We start from the raw sequence: 17,745 nt of genomic DNA, 5'->3' as shown, positions 1-17,745 counted from the left end.
GGACAGAGTAGAACTGCCCCATAGAGTTTCCAAGGAGCACCTGGTGGATTCAAACTGCCGACCCTTTGGTTAGCAGCTGTAGCACTTCACTGCTACGCCACCTGGGTTTCCCTATCTCATATTTATTTGAGAGTGATAAAATAAAAAAAACCAAACCTAGTGCCGTCGAGTCTATTCCAACTCACAGGGACCCTATAGTACAGAGTAGAACTGCCCCACAGAGTTTCCAAAGAGCGCCTGGCAGATTCAAACTGCCGACTTTAGCAGCCGTAGCACTTAACCACTATGCCACCAGGGTTTCCTTGGGAGTGATAGCTAATAAAATTTCCGAATGTTCAAATGGGACAAAAAAAAAGAAAGAAAGAAAGGATTCTTTTCAAGTTAAGCCTCCAAAAGTAGACTTTCTGGCATGGTGTTGGTCTATATGGATACTTTGTTGTTAATAGGTTGGGAATAAATAAAGGAATGGAGGAAAAAAAAAAAAAAAAAGGCAGGCAGATGGCCCATGGTGAATACTGAATTCTAGTCTAACAGTAGAGGAAAAAGCAAAGTTGGATTTATGAAGGGGCTCTATATGTATACTATCATCTTCATCATCTTCATTACAGACAAATATAAAAGATTTTCAAAGGCAATTTTGACCACAGCTTTGCATTATATGATGACTTTACAACTGAATGACCCAAGAGGGTGGTCTCCACTATATACCCTCATTTCTAGAACCAGTAGGCACTTTCTATTTAACTGGCAGTTATTTCAACCTTAAAGTTATTAGCCTATCTACTGAACCCATACCTAAAAAAAAAAAAAAATAGATCTGTTAAAAAAATAATAATAATAATACCTCACAAGGTTGACCAGAGTTTTACAGATAATACATACATGAAGTACCTAACAAACGGTAAGCATTCAAAAAATGAAGTTAGTTTTTATTTTTTTATAACTTGATATCTCAGTTTCCTCACCTTTAAAATGGGGCTAACACCAGTACTTATTTCACAGGATTGTTGTAAGAATCAAGTAAGTTAGTGTATAAAAAGAGCTAAGAAGAGTGTGTGGCACACAGTAAGTGCAATTTACTTTCAGGTCTTATTATTGATAAATTTATTTTGATAGACATATCTTTTAAAACACAGAGCCCACAGTAAACTTGTTGCCATCGAGTTGACTGCAACTCACAGCAACCCTACAGGACAGAATAAACTGCCCCAAAGGGTTTCCAAGGAGCAGCTGGTAGATTTGAACTGTCAGCCTTTTGGTTAGTAGCAGAGGAAATGGTTAGAAACTACTACATTAAAAGACTACTAGGATGGTTTGCATATAACCAAGTTTTAAACAGATGAGTAAATGAGAAATGACAACAAAAGAACAATTTAGAGATCAAGAAATATTTATCTTCATCTTCCAATCTCCAGGTGTCATTTGAGACATATGGACTTAGTTATAATCAATGCAGTGTGATAATATAACCAAAAAAAAAATAGAAATACAAAATAAAATTTTCAAGAAATTGAAGTAAAGAATATATTCACGACGATTCAAATTTAAGTTGTTGCTTTGGGATTCAGTAAATAAAACAAACAAAAGGTAACAACAACAAAATATCCCAGGATCTTTCCCACACCTATAGTTACAAAGCATTTGGTACAGCGTCCCCAATTTTCCCCACACCCAAAGCTAGCAAATGGTACCATACAAGCCCTGAAAATTTTTAACACTACTACATGTACTGTATTTTAAACATGTATTTGTATTTTAAGGTTTTTTTCCTTTAAAGATACCATTTGAAAGACAAATTAATATCTAATTCCAAAGAACGAAATCTTCCAGCTCCAGGCACACACCACTGACAGCAATAAAACTCTGAAAAGCTCAAATAACCTCAAAGGAGAAGAACTGCTGATTAGCTTTGGTGCACAATAGATCTCACGAAACCGAAGTAATTAAAGTTTTTAGATAAGAGGAAATATCCTAATAATGAAAAGCTCATGTAAAGCTTTATCATTTGTCATGCATTAGAACATGCAGCCTAGAATTAACCACATCCCCCATGAGAAATTACTTTCACAGCAGCTTCTGCATAACTTTTGTGAATTATAAAGCTTTTAAAAAGTGACAAATCTTGTTAAGAATGCAGTGAAGTCCCATATTATGTGAGTTTAACTCAGTGTAATTCCACTTGCCTCTAAGGATGAGTCAACTATATTGAAATCTTTAAAACAAACCCACTGCCGTTAAATCGATTCCGACTCATAACGACCCTACAGGACAGAGCAGAACTGCCCCATAGACTATCTTTCTCCCGCAGAGCAGCTGCTGGGTTCAAACCACCGAGCCTTCAGTTAGCAGCTAAGCACTAGCCTCCAAATCACAGTGTTTCATAATCAAAAGAATAAAAATATTACTGTAACAATTTTAGGTAAAAAAAAAAATTTAAGGCTATACAGCATGACATTAGATTAGGAGTTGGTCTCATGGTCCAAGAGATGTCATCAGTAATCATATGTCTCAAATTTTTTTAGAGAAAGCCCCTATTTAAGTAGTTACTGATAGCCATTAGATTTTTATAGTAAACAATAAGAAGCCAACACCTCATATAAATATGACCATAATTTTTAAATGCTTTGGAAGAAAAAAGTTTAGGCTGAGAAATAAGCTTGCTTCAGGTAACAATAGCAAACACACCCATAATCCAAAAGCCTGACATCAATCAATCCAGGTAATGAAAAGTTAAATTCTTCGCTCATGATCTAGTTGCGCAGAGTCTCAAACTATAGGTTTAGTTTTAAAGACCACCAAAACTCAAATGTGGCAACATTGATTTTATTCAGATCATCACTGTTAAGTAACACCCAGCTGTCCTTATATAAGGTCCCTAGGTGGTACAAACGGTTTGCCTTCAACTATTAACAGGAAGGTCGGTGGTTCGAACCCCGTCAGCAGTGCTGCAGAAGAAAGGCCTGATGACCTGCTTCTGTAAAGACTACAGCCAGGGAAACTCAATGGGGCTCAGTTCTACCCTGAAACACATGTGGTTGCCAAGAGTCAGAATCAGCTTGAGGGCAACGGTTTTTTGTTTTGTTTTGTTTTGTTTTTTGGTCCTTCTATAAGAGGGAAATCTGGTGGCTTTGGGACGTTCCTTAACAGTTTCTCTCTATAAGAGAATATTATGCTCTATCTCATTAGATCATTCTGAGAATTAAAAAAAGGAAAAAAGGTAATATATATAAAATGCTAAGCTCAGTGTTTGCAACACTGCAAACCCTTACTAAGCAGGAGTTACTGCAGCTGTTGTTTTTCACATATCTTCACTGCACGAAAATTGAGGATTTATTATTGATAATAGACACCAACCAATTCACTAAAAAAAAAAAAAAAATCTATCTTGATTGGGATTTGTACATAAGAACCAAATATTTAAAAGCTGGTCAGCAAAAATACCAGAACCAGTAACTCATTATACCATTAACTCATCATAAAATTGATGGTAGTTACTTAAGAAATGGTATTTTTTTTTCAACCATTATGTACAAAATGGGGTATACAAGAATTCAATACACAAAGATTTCAAGAAGTTATACATGGTCTTTCCCTGAATATCTTATAAATGTCTTATTTAAAAACAATGTAGAATCAAGGTGATAGATTAAATATCTTAGAAACTGCTTTCATCCATAAGGTACTATATAAAGGACACCAAAACTTCCAAGAATCTCAAGTAATTTACTCTGTAATATTCAAAAGAGAACAACAACAACAAAAAAAAACCTGAATCAAACCAAACCCACACCGCCCTTCCAGAAAAGGGGGTTGTTCAACTTGAAGGGCCTTAAATGTCAACTCAGGCTTCCAGGGAAAAGCAAAAAGAGGAAAATAAAGTAATTCAACCAGCAAGTAGTGAGTAAAAATCACCTAGGACATTAATTTTGTTTGGTTGTACTTCCTTCTACCATGCTCTATTCCCCAGGGTTCTGCCCTAGGCTTTCATTTTCAGAGGAGAAGAGCTACAGCATACCCAAGATTCTCAGTAAGAGCCCAAAAAGAGTAAAGGGCCACTGCCCAAAGTGAACTTCATCCAGTATTTTATACCCCCTGCACGCTAAGTAGCTCCCCAATCTGCATTTCCTGCTCTTTTCTGGGGTCCAGACTCATATTTCCAACTACCAAATGGGTTATCTCTACTTACACGGTTAATGAACACCTAAACCGCCCAAAGTAACAAAACATGGTTCATTATCTTTTGATCCTAACCCTTAAACCTCCATCTGGTACAGAATTTATTCTCTTAGAAAATAAGCTTTATACAGTTTCCTAGGCTAGAAACCCTGGGGTCACCTGAGGGTCTTCCTCAAAATCAAAGCCAATCTTCACCTAGTCCAACTGCTCTGCCTTCCTAATTACTTTTCAATCTTTCCAATTCCTTCCTCTCCATTCTCAATGCCACTATCTAATTTATATCTTCAACACTGCTCATTTCAGGGTTGTGGTAAATCTCCCTGCTGCCAGGATCTCCACCCACCTCCAACTCATCTTCCTTATAGAGTAAGTTAATGTTTCTCATGCTTCAAAACCATTCATGACTTCCCTCTGGGCCAATTAAACAGGGCAAAACTGTTCTACATTGCACTGAAAACCCTTCACAGTCCAAAACAAGAAACTCTTCAGTTTCTCTGCCACTTGCCCCACAAAACTCAAATTCTAAAATGTTGTTACCTCACATCTTTATACTTTCGATCAAACAATTCCTTATGCCTGAAATGTACCGCCTACTCCCACTATAGGATTCTTTCTGTAACAAAAATAACCTTGGATGGCAGACTGCTAAATTTGTGGGAGGGGTGAACAAAGCAGAGGCATAGAAAGTCAATGTAAAATAATAATTTTCTATTATAACTTAAAAATTTCCTGTCCAAATATAAAACTAAATATAATAGTATGAATCTCTGTGTGAGAAAAGATCGTATTTTTTTCAATGTGTGACCATACCAACTATTTAACTATATAAATGGGTAATATATAATTGATCTTTAACGAACTAATTTTATTGTTGAAAATGTAAATGTTACTTTTTGCCAGAATCACAGATACCACCTACAATCAATTAGATAATCTTGGATGATGCAAACAGTTAAGCACTTGGCTACCAGGTGAAAGGATGGTGCTTTGAACCCACCCAGAGGACAGGTCTGGCAGTCCGCTTTAAAAACGTCACAATCTTGAAAACCCCGTGGAGAGCTGAATTCAAATAGACTCAATGGCAAGTAACCACAACAACAGTTTTGATGAGCTTTCTCAAATTTCAGTGAGTTGTTGTTGTTGTTAGGTATCGTTGATTCGCAGCAATTTTATCAAATTACCCTTAACAAATGTGAAAACAACCTGGCTAAACATCTATGAGAAAATATTCTATCCATTCATTAGAAGAGATGCATAAAGCAACACAGTTGTACAATCTGTGATAAAGATGGACTGTCAGAAGAAAATATTAGCATACTTTTGCACTTCCACTTACTAAATACGCAATTTGCTTTTTATAACCATACCACGCCAAACTGCTTCATATAATTAAAGTTATTACATAAAGATGATTGAAGAAGATTCCTTTGGAAATGAAAAATACAGTACTCAGGATGTTCACAAACCAAATCTCAATAATAAAAAAACAAATAGTCTACGATAATATACGACATACACTCTCCAGTCAAGAACTGGAAAGCAATCAGGAAGAATTGGTCATAAAATTTTACACTTAGCAATAATTATAAAAAATACTATGTGGATAGTGTATTATTTTTTATTTTAGTGTATTATCAGAGTCCCATTAAAAACCTACCACTTTATACAAAGCACAAGGTGTCCTGGTAGCACAGTGGTTAAATGCTCGGCTGCTAATCGAAAGGTCAGCAATTCGAACCCAACAACCGTTCCAAGGAAAAAAGATTTAGCGGTCTGCTGTAAAGATTACAGCCTTGGAAACCCTGTGGGGCAGTTCTACCCTGTCCTACATGGTCACTATGAGTCAGAATCAACTCGACAGCAACAGGTTACATAAAAAGTACAGCTTCAGGAAAATCAGTTTCTATCATTAGTGAAGAATAGTATGATACAAAAACTAAATACCAAAAGATAAATATGAACTGGAAAAACAGGTTAATTTTTTTTAAAACCCACAATAAACAAATTTTAAAGGATACTGATCTGTTTGTGGTCTTCGAAAGTTCTCTGGAAGATTGGCTTCATAGAGTAGTCTTGCTTTAGTATTTCCCATATCCTGCATGCACTACAATAAAAAAAATTTTTATATTACTAACATGTACACAAAAACTTAATTCCTATATACACATACATAATAAAAAAAATTTTTAATACATAAATGCACATATATATATACAAATACCAGATAACATTTATTATTACCAATAATCTTCATGTTGGAAAAGTATTTAAATCGTAACTGAAAGTAAATACTCTTACTTCAAAATAGAAGCATATTTTTAAAATATATGGATCTACAATTTCACTAAATTTTTCTTCTATGAAAACAATACCATCTTTTTTATAATTACTACTTTCTAAAAGGATTTCCTGGTAGTTTGTGGGCAGTATTATTACTACTTTAAATATATCACTTGAAAAATCCTGTGTTTCCAGAACTAGGAACTCATGATCAAGTTTTCTGTGTTTTGAGCTTCAAAATATGCCTGCACTCTCATGATTTCTAATCAAGATCACACTGAAGGCCAGATAATCCATGAACTCCAAGAGTATGAACCACAGCTTAGTAGGCATGGAACAATTTGATAATCATTTCAACTGGTTTAATTAAGTTTCAGTATCATTAACTTTTTATCATTTATGAGAAGCCCTGGTGGAGCAGTGGTTAAGAGCTTGGTTGCTAACCAAGAAGTCGGCAGTCTGAATCTACCAACCACTCCTTGGAAACCTTATGGGCCAGTTCTACTCTATCCTAAAGAGTTACTATGAGTCGGAATCAACTCAATGGCAACAGATTTTTTTTTTTTTTTATCATTTATGAGTAAGGGTTAGCCAAACAGTACATTCTTAATATCCTATTACATTAGAAAATAAACGTAAGATTTACAAACCAGTATTCATTATTATATCAATTACATAAAGGTTAAATTCCTCAAAATGTTTTAATTGGTACAGATGTTATTCCTTTACTTTTTAGATTTCCCAGACCCCTCAAACAAAATAATCCAGGTTTAACAGATTACTAGATCTCTACCTTGAGCTGTAGTTCTCAAGAGTGCACAGAGTCATCCTCCTTCAAATAAAAAATACAGTGACTCGTCTTCCAACTGAGAGTTTTAAAGTCTACATAATTCTAATATAGACTCATTTCTGAATGTCTACCGCACCACTGTTTCCACATAAGTGCTTTCTCAGAATAAACTAGATTTCTAAGTCATTACTCTAGAGATAATGAGGAAGTTAAATAACAACAGGGTGAGAAGTAAAAAGGGTAGTAAGGGATGTTTAGCCCTAGAGAAAAAACAGACGCTAAGGTAAAATAAACCTAAGCTTCAAAAGTGTGTAAGGTGAATGAATGGACAGAGAGCTCTACTATGCTATGGTGTGTATCAGTATGAAGTTAGTATGAGCAGAACTAATACGTAATTCTGCACGAGAGAAAAGCTGAGAAACTTTCAACATAGCTTGCCCTTCTTGAATAAAAATTACCTAAATTTTTTCCAACTCATGTATTCAAATGACACTACATCATTGTGTCATGGTGGGAATTTAGAGGCAGAAATAATCAAGTTATGAAACCACAAAGGCATTAAAACTTTGAAAGAACTAGCCAAGAAAAAAAGGGCCTTTTTATTTGCACAACATCTGCAACAAAGCAAAAAGTAATTTAGATATAGCTCATTGAAATGGGGAGAAAAGAAAATATGAAAAGTTTGTATAACGCAAGCAAGAGTAAATGGAAATTTTAACAGAAATCTAGTAAGATTTAAAATGGCATCTATTAAACACATTTCATCAATCTTAAGTTGCATTTTTTTTTTTTCACATTTTTACATCTCTGAAATAGGAATGCATCATACAATTGATGGATGGTGTCTTTAAAAAGGCAGATTTTTTTCCTTATTAGTCCATAAAATGGAGGTACTTCTTATGAGTACTATCTTATAGTCAATGAATATGATTTATACCTTTTATATTAATATTCTACTTAATATTTAAAAAAAAAAACCATCACCGTTAAGTCAATTCTGAGTCATCGCGACTCCACAGAAGAAAGAACTGCCCCCATAGGGTTTCCAAGGAGTGGCTGATGGAGTCAAACTGCCAAACTTTTGGTTAGCAACCAAATGCTTACACCACTGCACCACCAGACAACCTTATTTAATATTTAATATAGGCCATCAATATTTTATTTGGCAAAATAAAAAATAAATAGGAATAAGGCATATGTGTATATTATAACAACTTATTTAACAACGTTCTAGGGATCCTGCCCATTGCACTTAGAAGGAAAAAAAGAGGCATAAAAATCTGAAAAGGACAGGTAAAATAATTACTGCATATGATACAATTTTTTTACCTAGAAAAAACCAGAATCAACTAAATAAAAATTAAAATATGGAATGGCCTTCGCTTACACATACAAAGGAGCCTTCTGGTCGGCAGCACATTAACCGTTTGCACCACCCAGGGACAACTCTACCGTCTATTTTCTAGGAGTTGATCCAGACACCATTCTGGACAAATTTAAATTTTTCAAACCTATTTTCTCTAGTAGGAGAGATACTAGTACACAGATTAGAACTAAGTTTGGAAAAGTAAAAAAAAAATTAAACTAAAAATTCAAAAATTTTAGGTAAAAATTTTGAAAATTCTTTTGACTTTACAGAAGTCATGTCACTCTGTCAATATTTTTTCTTTCTCACATACTTCAGGTATGAAAAAGGGAGGGAGACGACTCTCATTTAACTCAAAGGTCATGTCTGTTGCAAAAAAATTTTTTAATGGACATTTTACTTAAAAAATACAGTTCATTTCAAAATTAGCTTTTTAAACACAATGTAAAAGTCAAATATACAGTGAGCAGAAAAGTTATTGATATTCTTGACAAAGCAAAAGTTAACAGAATATATTAAATACAAAGTCAACACTCATTTTTACTTTAAGAAAAGATACATTTGAAGAATAAGTTAACTTTATACTTCACAGTTAAGAAAATGCCATTTCAGTAGAATATACTTCAGAGTGAATTCTATTTATTTGTCTCATTAAATTCAGTCTGTTCTCATTGTAAATATCCTCTTAGATAGATTTTGTATTGTATTTTTTTGAGTGAAGCATTGTCATAAGTCACCACCATTATAACTGCAAAGGCAGATTTCACTTGGAAATGGCATAATAAACCACACTAAATTTTTTTTTTTAAGTTTTTTGTCTTCATTCACAATCTAGTGCATATAATAAAGCCTGCCCAAAGCTTCACACATCACTTAAGATTTAATTTCCCCTACTTGAACTGGTGTTGAAAAGTATCTACAGTCTAATACATTGTCACCACAATCTAATACAGATGAAGCATTCTGATTTGAAACTTCTCAAGTAGAAAACATTTCACTCAACTGTAGTTTTACCACTAAAGCATATAATTTAAAACACTTCTAAGTTTTTAATTTTTTACAACGGTTGAAGAGCATTGGGACTGTCGTTAACTGGCATTTATTTATTGGATTTGTCTAATTTAATAAACATACAAAAATAATTAAACTAAAAGGGACTAACAGACATAATAAAAAGTGTAAATGGATGAAAAAGTATAGGCAGAATCAATAAGCAGACAAATGTAATGAGACATTTCATTTATTTTTATATAACAGTACTATATATATATATATATATACACACACACATTAGTAAGAAAGTCCCTGTTTTATGTCAATGGGGCTAATCCAGTGACAAAATAGTAATTAAGCAGCACACAAAGACAGTTTTACTGAAAACAGAGGCTTGAAATAAATGTGTGTAGAGGGTAACATGAAGTTAGAAGCTAAATGTGTCCAAGTCAAATCACTGTCAATATAATGAAATAATAAGTAAACATAATAAAAGGCAAGATAAATGACATGGCACTTGAAATTCCAGGAATAAGTTTAATGATTCATTATCCTGAGAATAAAAGTTGTCAAACTGTTTTTCTTTTTAATCCTTCTAAAATTTTGGAAAGCAGAGTTCTGTGCGCATGCCAGCTAAGTGATAACCATGTATGGCTCCAATTTGTCCTAGCCCAACTAATACCACTTACAGGCCATCCCAGGCTCATCTGCTATGTCTAAAAAGTGTGGTTCCTTGGGCTTCCCCTCTCCCTTATCTTTGTGCATCCTCCCCTTTCCCACAATACTTCCTCCTATCTGTCCCTGCAGTATTTCCTGTACTTTCCCCCTCAGATAATAAGAAATATCTAGCCAACACCCATTCACAGTAAACCAAAATTCATACCAATATATTATATCAGGAAGGTATCTACATATTTTCCATAAATAATTATTTTCATGTGTGTACTGACTTTCCCTTTGGGGTTTAATGGTTGTTTTAAAAATGGGATAAGTATAAAATAATAATAGGCTAGCTGCTATAAACAAACTGAGATTACTAATTGCAATGCTGCAAATGATTAGGTTACACTGTAACAATTAGATCTTCTAAATCCCAATGGTAAAAATACAAAACTTTAAAATAATCAATCTAAGCTTAAACATTAGTGTTTAACAGAAGACTCTTAAACATGTCTATGTCAAACCTGAAGGAAGAAAGGTAAAACTATGTAAAATAAATTTTTTTTTTACCCAATTTGCTTAGAAAGGAACAGGGAGAAAGAAGAATCTTACCTCCAGGACAAAAGATTTTGGGGTAAGGATATAAAGACACTTATATGTCACATAAGAAGCCCTGGTGGCAAAATGGTTAAAGCACTCAGCTGCTAGCCAACAGGTTGGCAGATCGAACCTATCACCCCCTCTGTGGGAGGAAGGTTTTGCAGTCTGCTTCCGTAAAGATTTACAGCCTTGGAAATCCTATGGGGCAGTTTTACTCTGTCCTGTAGGGTCACTATATGTCGGAATTAACTCAATGGCAGTGGGTTTGGTTTAGTTTTTTTTAGATGTTTATACATAGGCATAAAGTATCTGAGGACAAATACATAAGAAACTGATAAATATGTGTGCTTCTACAGTGGGAAACTGGCTGGCTGAAGCAGGAGACTTTTCACTTTACATCTTCTGTATACACAAGTTTGCACCGTGTCCCTGTATTTCCTATACCCAAAAATTTAATAATTAGAGGGGGATATGTTAATCCTGTATTGTTTAAAAATTAAATACTAAGTACAAGAACCTTAGCAAGGGTATCCGAGCAGCATCTGGATCAGAGCAAGAGGACTTCCTCCTCACATGGGTACTCATCTCTTTACAGTAAGGTAAACAGTTTTATGGTCAAAAAGATTATGGATCAAATCAAATTAATATTTTGAAAAAATCTCATCCAAGCAGATTTTACACTAAAAATATTCAAAACACACTCAAAACATAAATAATAATATCACCTTCTTAAAGCAACACAACTGTTGCTTAAGATTATATCATTGAAGGCTTCTTAAAATTTCTGTTTTGTGTGGTAGGCAGGGTATGCTACTTGCTCTACTATTAGCCCATCCATTAAAATCTCTGAACACAAAGACTAAGATTTTCAATTGCCTTAGTTGAATACAGGTGTGTGTGTTTGGGGTGGGGGGAGAACCTTCTAAATTAATAAGAGAAAATGAGTATCTGTAGTCCCTGGACAAATTCTTCACGTCAGTGACTCACCTCTACTACCACTTGAAATTTTCCCGAATAGTTCTCTATCTTCCTCTCAAAAGTCACCAGGATTTCTTGCATAGGAGCAAGCCTTTCAGGACTGGTTTCAAGATCTTTTGGATTCCAGCTGCTGGAAAAGAAGGGCCACCGTTTTTGTTCTCAGGAACTCTTTGTAAATATTTAATACAGAGTCCATTCCCTCATCTTTTATAAAACTGTTTTTTTAGGGGAGTTATTCTCTTTCTTTTTTAATTTAACTGTTGTGTTTAAGAATAAAGAAAGTAAACCACACACATTTAAAAACTGAAATTTCTAAACGATGGCGTGGAATTAGGGCTACCAGTTTTCATACCTTTTCACAACTTCTAGATAATCTCAAATTTTGATACATCATCTGGTGCAACATTTTCTACTTGCTACAATTAGAGTAAGTGCCTTTCAGAGAATGCATTTTTTAAAGCCATGAAATTAAACACAGTCGTGACAAAGTTGGGAAAGTTTCGTATCACACTCTTATTTCTAATTACTATGAAACACTACATCATTTGAATTCCAAGAAGAAACCACTACCAGGTACATAAGGTCCAAGCCCGAGAGCCATCTTTCTTCCCTCTCTTGACAGAAGTCTTGGTGATCCTAACTTTTAAGTATTTCTTGTAGGTTTCCTCCGTTAATCAACTACATCGCCACTATCTTAGTTTGGAATCTCTTACCTAGATTACTGTCGGAACAAACCCATCAGATTTATCTCTTAAAAGGAACATCAAATGTCACTCCTCTACTTGTGGCATTTTAAGAACTTCCTGCCCTGTCCCCATCGCCACCCCCTATCACTCACAGGGGCAAGTCCAAACAGGCCTCTGGCTCAAACTTTCACCTTTACCTCCTATGATACACACAACTGCACCCAGGCCCTCTGATCATAAAAAACTACCGTATTTTTCAAATGTAGCATGCTTTCTCCATCATCCTCCCTGGAAGACAATCTGCCCACTGTAGTATGCTTTAAGAAATTTATAAACAATAAAAGTCACTATAAAGACAGTAATGAGACATTTTGAAAAAGTAAAAACTTACCATATAATTAGATCCTGAAAATATTTAAAAAAAATAAAGAGGAGCCACTGCTCAAAAGATGACTTGCTGAAGGTCATCCATCATTTAGTTAAAAAGCCTGAACTAGAGCCCAAGTCTACAGAGTCCGAGGCCAGTGCTTTAATATGCTTGCTATCTTCTATTGTTCCTATATTCACATATAGTAGGGAAGAGAGTGACTACACCTCTAAAATATATGTACAATGAAATTAATAATAATTATGTTTCCAGATAATCCATTCATGTATGTTTTCACTCAATATAACATCTAACATTTTCCTACCAAATATAACCTTCTCTATGGAGGTATCATGGTGACCTCAAGTGTTACAAAGAAGAACCACATTCCATAAGGTTTTCAAGGTTGTGGTCTTTCAGAAGCAGATAACCAGGCCTTTATTCTGAGGCACCTCTGCATGAGTTCGAATCGCCGAACTTTCTGTGTTACCCAGGGTTGCCATGAATAAGAATCGACTCAATGGCAATTGGTTTGGTTTTTCTGGTATATGGGGATATAAACCATTATCTTCAAATAGTTGTGATTCCTTTAGTTACACCCTGTAAATTCTACCTAGCTTCAGCCATTGCCGTCAAGTCGATTCCGACTCACAGCAATCCTACAGGACAGAGTAGAACTGCCCCATAGGGTTTTCAAGGCTATCATCTTTATAGAAGCAGACTGCCACATCTTTCTTCCACAATAGGCCGGGGGGTTCGAACCATCGGCCTTTTGGTTAGCAGCCAAGCACTTAACTACTATGCCACCAAGGCTCCTCTACCTAGCTTAGGCAGTAAAGAATTAATAGACTTAAATTAATGAAAGACTTCTACTAAGTAACATATTATTATTTTGTTCACTGCTTTGGCCCAAGAACTGTAGTAAATGACAATAACAAAGAATCTGAAAACACATACCTTAAAAAAAATTACTGTCTTATTAAAAGCTTAATCTTAACAACAATTAACAAATCAAAAGGACAAATACAGTAAAACCTATGAAAGCCAGAACCTGTGTAAAGTGGAAATCTGTCAGAGAAGGAAAACGTAAATATTTCCCACTAATAGAGAGCAACAGAAAAGTTGTAAAGAGTGCTGTACCCTGTCTAAGGCGGAAAATTTGCAAGACCCAAAAAACAAGGCAGTCCTGTCGAGTTCCAGCTCTCAGAGGTTTCACTGTATAGGGCGCAATCTTAGACATTCAAATTCAAAATGACTTTTTCCCAAATGGACTGCTTTAAAACGTAAACCTCTATTCACAGATTAAATTCTGTTTTAGACAGTATATTTCTTTACTTCACTCTCAGAGGTAGGCAATGCATAAACCCAATGCTGTGTGCTGCCCCCATGCTCTGTTCTTCTTTGAAGACATATTTAATGACCCTGGTAAGGATTCTGCATAGCTAAATCTCAATCAACTTAAAAAAGTTAAGTGTACATACTACCATGATCTGAGAAATTTTCTTTGTCAACTTGATGGAATTATAATGAGCACTTCTCTCACAAAATCAGAAAAAACTGTATGATTTGGGATTTCCTTGAATAAATGTGTACCAAGAATTTCAGTGTACTGAAAGCTTATTATGTGGTTCTATGGGGCACTATGAAAAGTAACCTAAGGTTCAAAACCCTGAGCAACTAAATAATATGCTAACACATACAAGTCAAACATAGTTAAATCATAGAACTCTCTAAATTAGCTTTTTTACTGGCATTTTATTCTCTTAAATAATGTTTGTCATAAGAATCCTGCAAAGTAGTGATTTAGTTTTTGAACCTCCCTGAATCTCCTCATTTAAACAAACAAAAATATAGAAAACAACTAGGCAGAAAAACCAAAAAACCCATAGATAGTGTTTACAACACAACTAGGTGTCTCACTGATTATCTATCAATGCCTAAACCAGCTGCTGTCGAGTCAGCTCCAACTCATGATGACCTGTGTGTGTTGGTGGAGAACTGTGCTTCACAGGGTTTTCAACAGCTGGTTTTTCTAAAGTAGATCTTCCAAGGCACCCCTGGGTGAACTCGAACCTCCAACCTTTTAGTTAGCAGCCAAGCACATTAACTATTTGTACTACCTAGGTACTCCTTGTTGTTGTTAGGTGCCATCGAGTCAATTCCAACTCATGGCAACTCCTTAGAAACCCCAAAATGCCAGCAGGTAGGGATAAAACACAAACAGCAATTAGACTGGCCTGATGCTTGCAGCTAATGGGGAGTCAGATGGATCTGAGGACAGAACACCAAAGAGTAAAGAGATATAAACTGAAAATCACAGTGAATTAATTTGAGAAAAGCACATTAAATTGAAAAGGATTTCTGCCCAATCTAATAACAAGTTAGTGCACAGGGTCCACAGTAACCTCTGAGGAAGGAAATTGTCTAGCTCCTATGAACTTTCAAAACTAACCACCCAGGCTCCCTGCCAGGACAGAGCCCTGGAAACTGAACCAAACTGAGCAGGTCAGGGATAACGGAAACACAGAAGAAGGCCCAGATAAAAGTGGAAGAAGCGAACAGGGCAAGAAAATCTCAGAAAGTAAGCTGCCTTTATTTTTGAACATTACATAAATACAACTGAAGAAAGATGACTGTGAAGTTAAAAGACCTATATTTAATATCCCCTCCTTTGAAATTAAAAGGAAACTAATGACACATAAAGCTGATCAACAGAAAAGAATCACACAAAATTTATCAACAGAAAAGAATCAAGGTCAAATCTCATAGAAAGTTATTATAAGAAAAAAAGAGAAGACTCAAAATAACATCTCTATAATGAAACCACACCAGAAAAAAATGCCCTCAAAACTGTAACCTAATTCAGAAGAAGCTAAAACATATATAAGACATGAAAGAATATATAAAATGATTTAGAAGACATATACAAGTTATAAAAGAACATAAATCACAAATTAGAAACACTCAGAAGTAACTCCAGGAAGAATTAGAAATAAAAGAAAACATTTCAGAAACGAAGGCTAAATTAAATAAAACATGCAAGCAAATAAACACAACAGATAATTGTCTAAGAATACTGAGAAGCAAAAGAAAAAAAAACCTTAAATAAAATAAAAAGCAAGTAATAAAAAGAATTCAAGAAAGTGACAAATACTGGAGATAGGCAAAGAAGACCCAACATATAGATTATGGTCCCTGAAGAAGAAAATTAAAACAAGGGAACAGAATACTAAAAACTATAAATCAAAAAACTTCCCTGAAAAAAAAAAAAAAAAAGATTTGAAACTACATAATGAAAGAGCATACGACATGTAGGCATTTCTTGTCTAGAAGAAACCACTTTATATTTAAAGATACAAAAAAAAAAACCCCAAACCTGTTGCTGTCGAGTCGATTCCAACTCACAGTGACCCTACTGGACAGAGTAGAACTGACCCAGAGGTTTCCAAGGAGTGCCTGGTGGATTCAAACTGCTGACCTTTCAGTTAGCAGCCGTAGCTCTTAACCACTACACCACCAGGGTTTCCATATTTAAAGATATACATAGGTAAAACATAAAAGCATAGAAGACATATCAAGCAAATATTAAATAACAGAAAGCCGCAATGAGGATGTAAAAGATTTATACAATGAAAATTATTTAACACTGCTAAAAGAGATTAAAAAGATCTAAATAAATGGAAGGACATTCTGTGTTCATGGATTGCAAGTCTTAATATTGTTAAGATGCCAATACTACTCAAAGCAATCTTTAGATTCAATGCAATTTTGAAGAAAGTCGTCTATATAGCAATGGAAAAGCCGATCTTCAATTTTATATGGAATGGCAAGAGAACCCAAATAGCTAAAACAATTTTGAAGGAGAAAAACCAACTAGGAGGACTCACGTTTCCTGATTTCAAAACATGCTACACGACTACAGTAATCACAACAGCCTGGTACTGGTATAATAAGATACATAGCTGGAATAGACTCAATGGCCATGGGTTTGGATTTTTAGACCAATGGACTAGAATTGTGAGTCCAAAAATAAACCTGCACATCCATGGTCAATTGATTTTTGATAAAGGTGCTAAGTCCATTCGACAGGGAAAGAAAAGTCCCTTCAATAAACGGTGCTGGGAATATTGGATTGCCACATGCAAAAGAAACAGGATCCATGCCTTACACCATACTCAAAAAACTTTTCAAAATGGATTAAAGACCTAAATGTGAAAACCAAAACCATAAAATTCTTTAAGAAAATATAGGGGCATGACTGTCAGGACTAGCTTTTAATGATGAATTATCTAATATAATAACAAAAGGACAAACAGCCAAAGACAAAATGCATAAATTCAATACTTTTATTCTTCAAAGGACTGAACCAAAAAAGTGAAAAAACCTATAAGATTGGGAGGATATCTCTGGGAACCATATATCCAGTAAGGGTCTAATATCCAAAATACATATAAGACTTCTACAGCTAAACAACAAAAAGACAAATAACCCAACCCGAAAAAAAAGAGGTGCAAAGACTTGAACACACATTTCACCAAAGATAAATATTCAAATAGCCAGCAATCACACGAAAAGATGTCAACATCTTTGGCCATCAGAGACATGCATATTAAAACCACAATGAGATACCACTTCATTTCCACTAGGATGGCTAAGATTTTAAAAAAGGAAAATAACAAATGCTGATGGAGATGCAGGAAAACTGGAACACTTATTCACTGCTGATGGGAATGCAAAATGGTATAGCCTTTGTGGAAAACAGTGTGGTGTTTCCTCAAAAAACTAAAACTAGAACTACTACGACCCAGCAATTCCACTCCTATGTATATACCATAGGGAGTTAAAAGCA

General features: G+C 34.9%; 1 protein-coding gene across 5 annotated transcripts in view; it reads right to left on the bottom strand.

The window, feature by feature from the left end:
* Positions 1-17,745, bottom strand: part of SMAP1 (small ArfGAP 1) — a 205,276-nt gene that overhangs the window by 100,468 nt on the left and 87,063 nt on the right. For 3 of the 5 annotated variants that reach the window (XM_003404401.4, XM_023544453.2, XM_023544470.2), the window contains exon 3: positions 6,195-6,280. In XM_003404401.4, coding sequence (XP_003404449.2) covers positions 6,195-6,280 — 86 coding nt within the window. Of the gene's footprint in view, positions 1-6,194; positions 6,281-11,852; positions 11,974-17,745 lie in introns of all 5 variants that reach the window. The other 2 variants (XM_064287895.1, XM_064287900.1) reach the window with 2 other exon arrangements.

Source organism: Loxodonta africana, chromosome 1 (assembly GCF_030014295.1).
Source record: "Loxodonta africana isolate mLoxAfr1 chromosome 1, mLoxAfr1.hap2, whole genome shotgun sequence".
NCBI classification, from domain to species: domain Eukaryota; kingdom Metazoa; phylum Chordata; class Mammalia; order Proboscidea; family Elephantidae; genus Loxodonta; species Loxodonta africana.
This window is presented reverse-complemented; position numbering and strand designations above follow the sequence as displayed.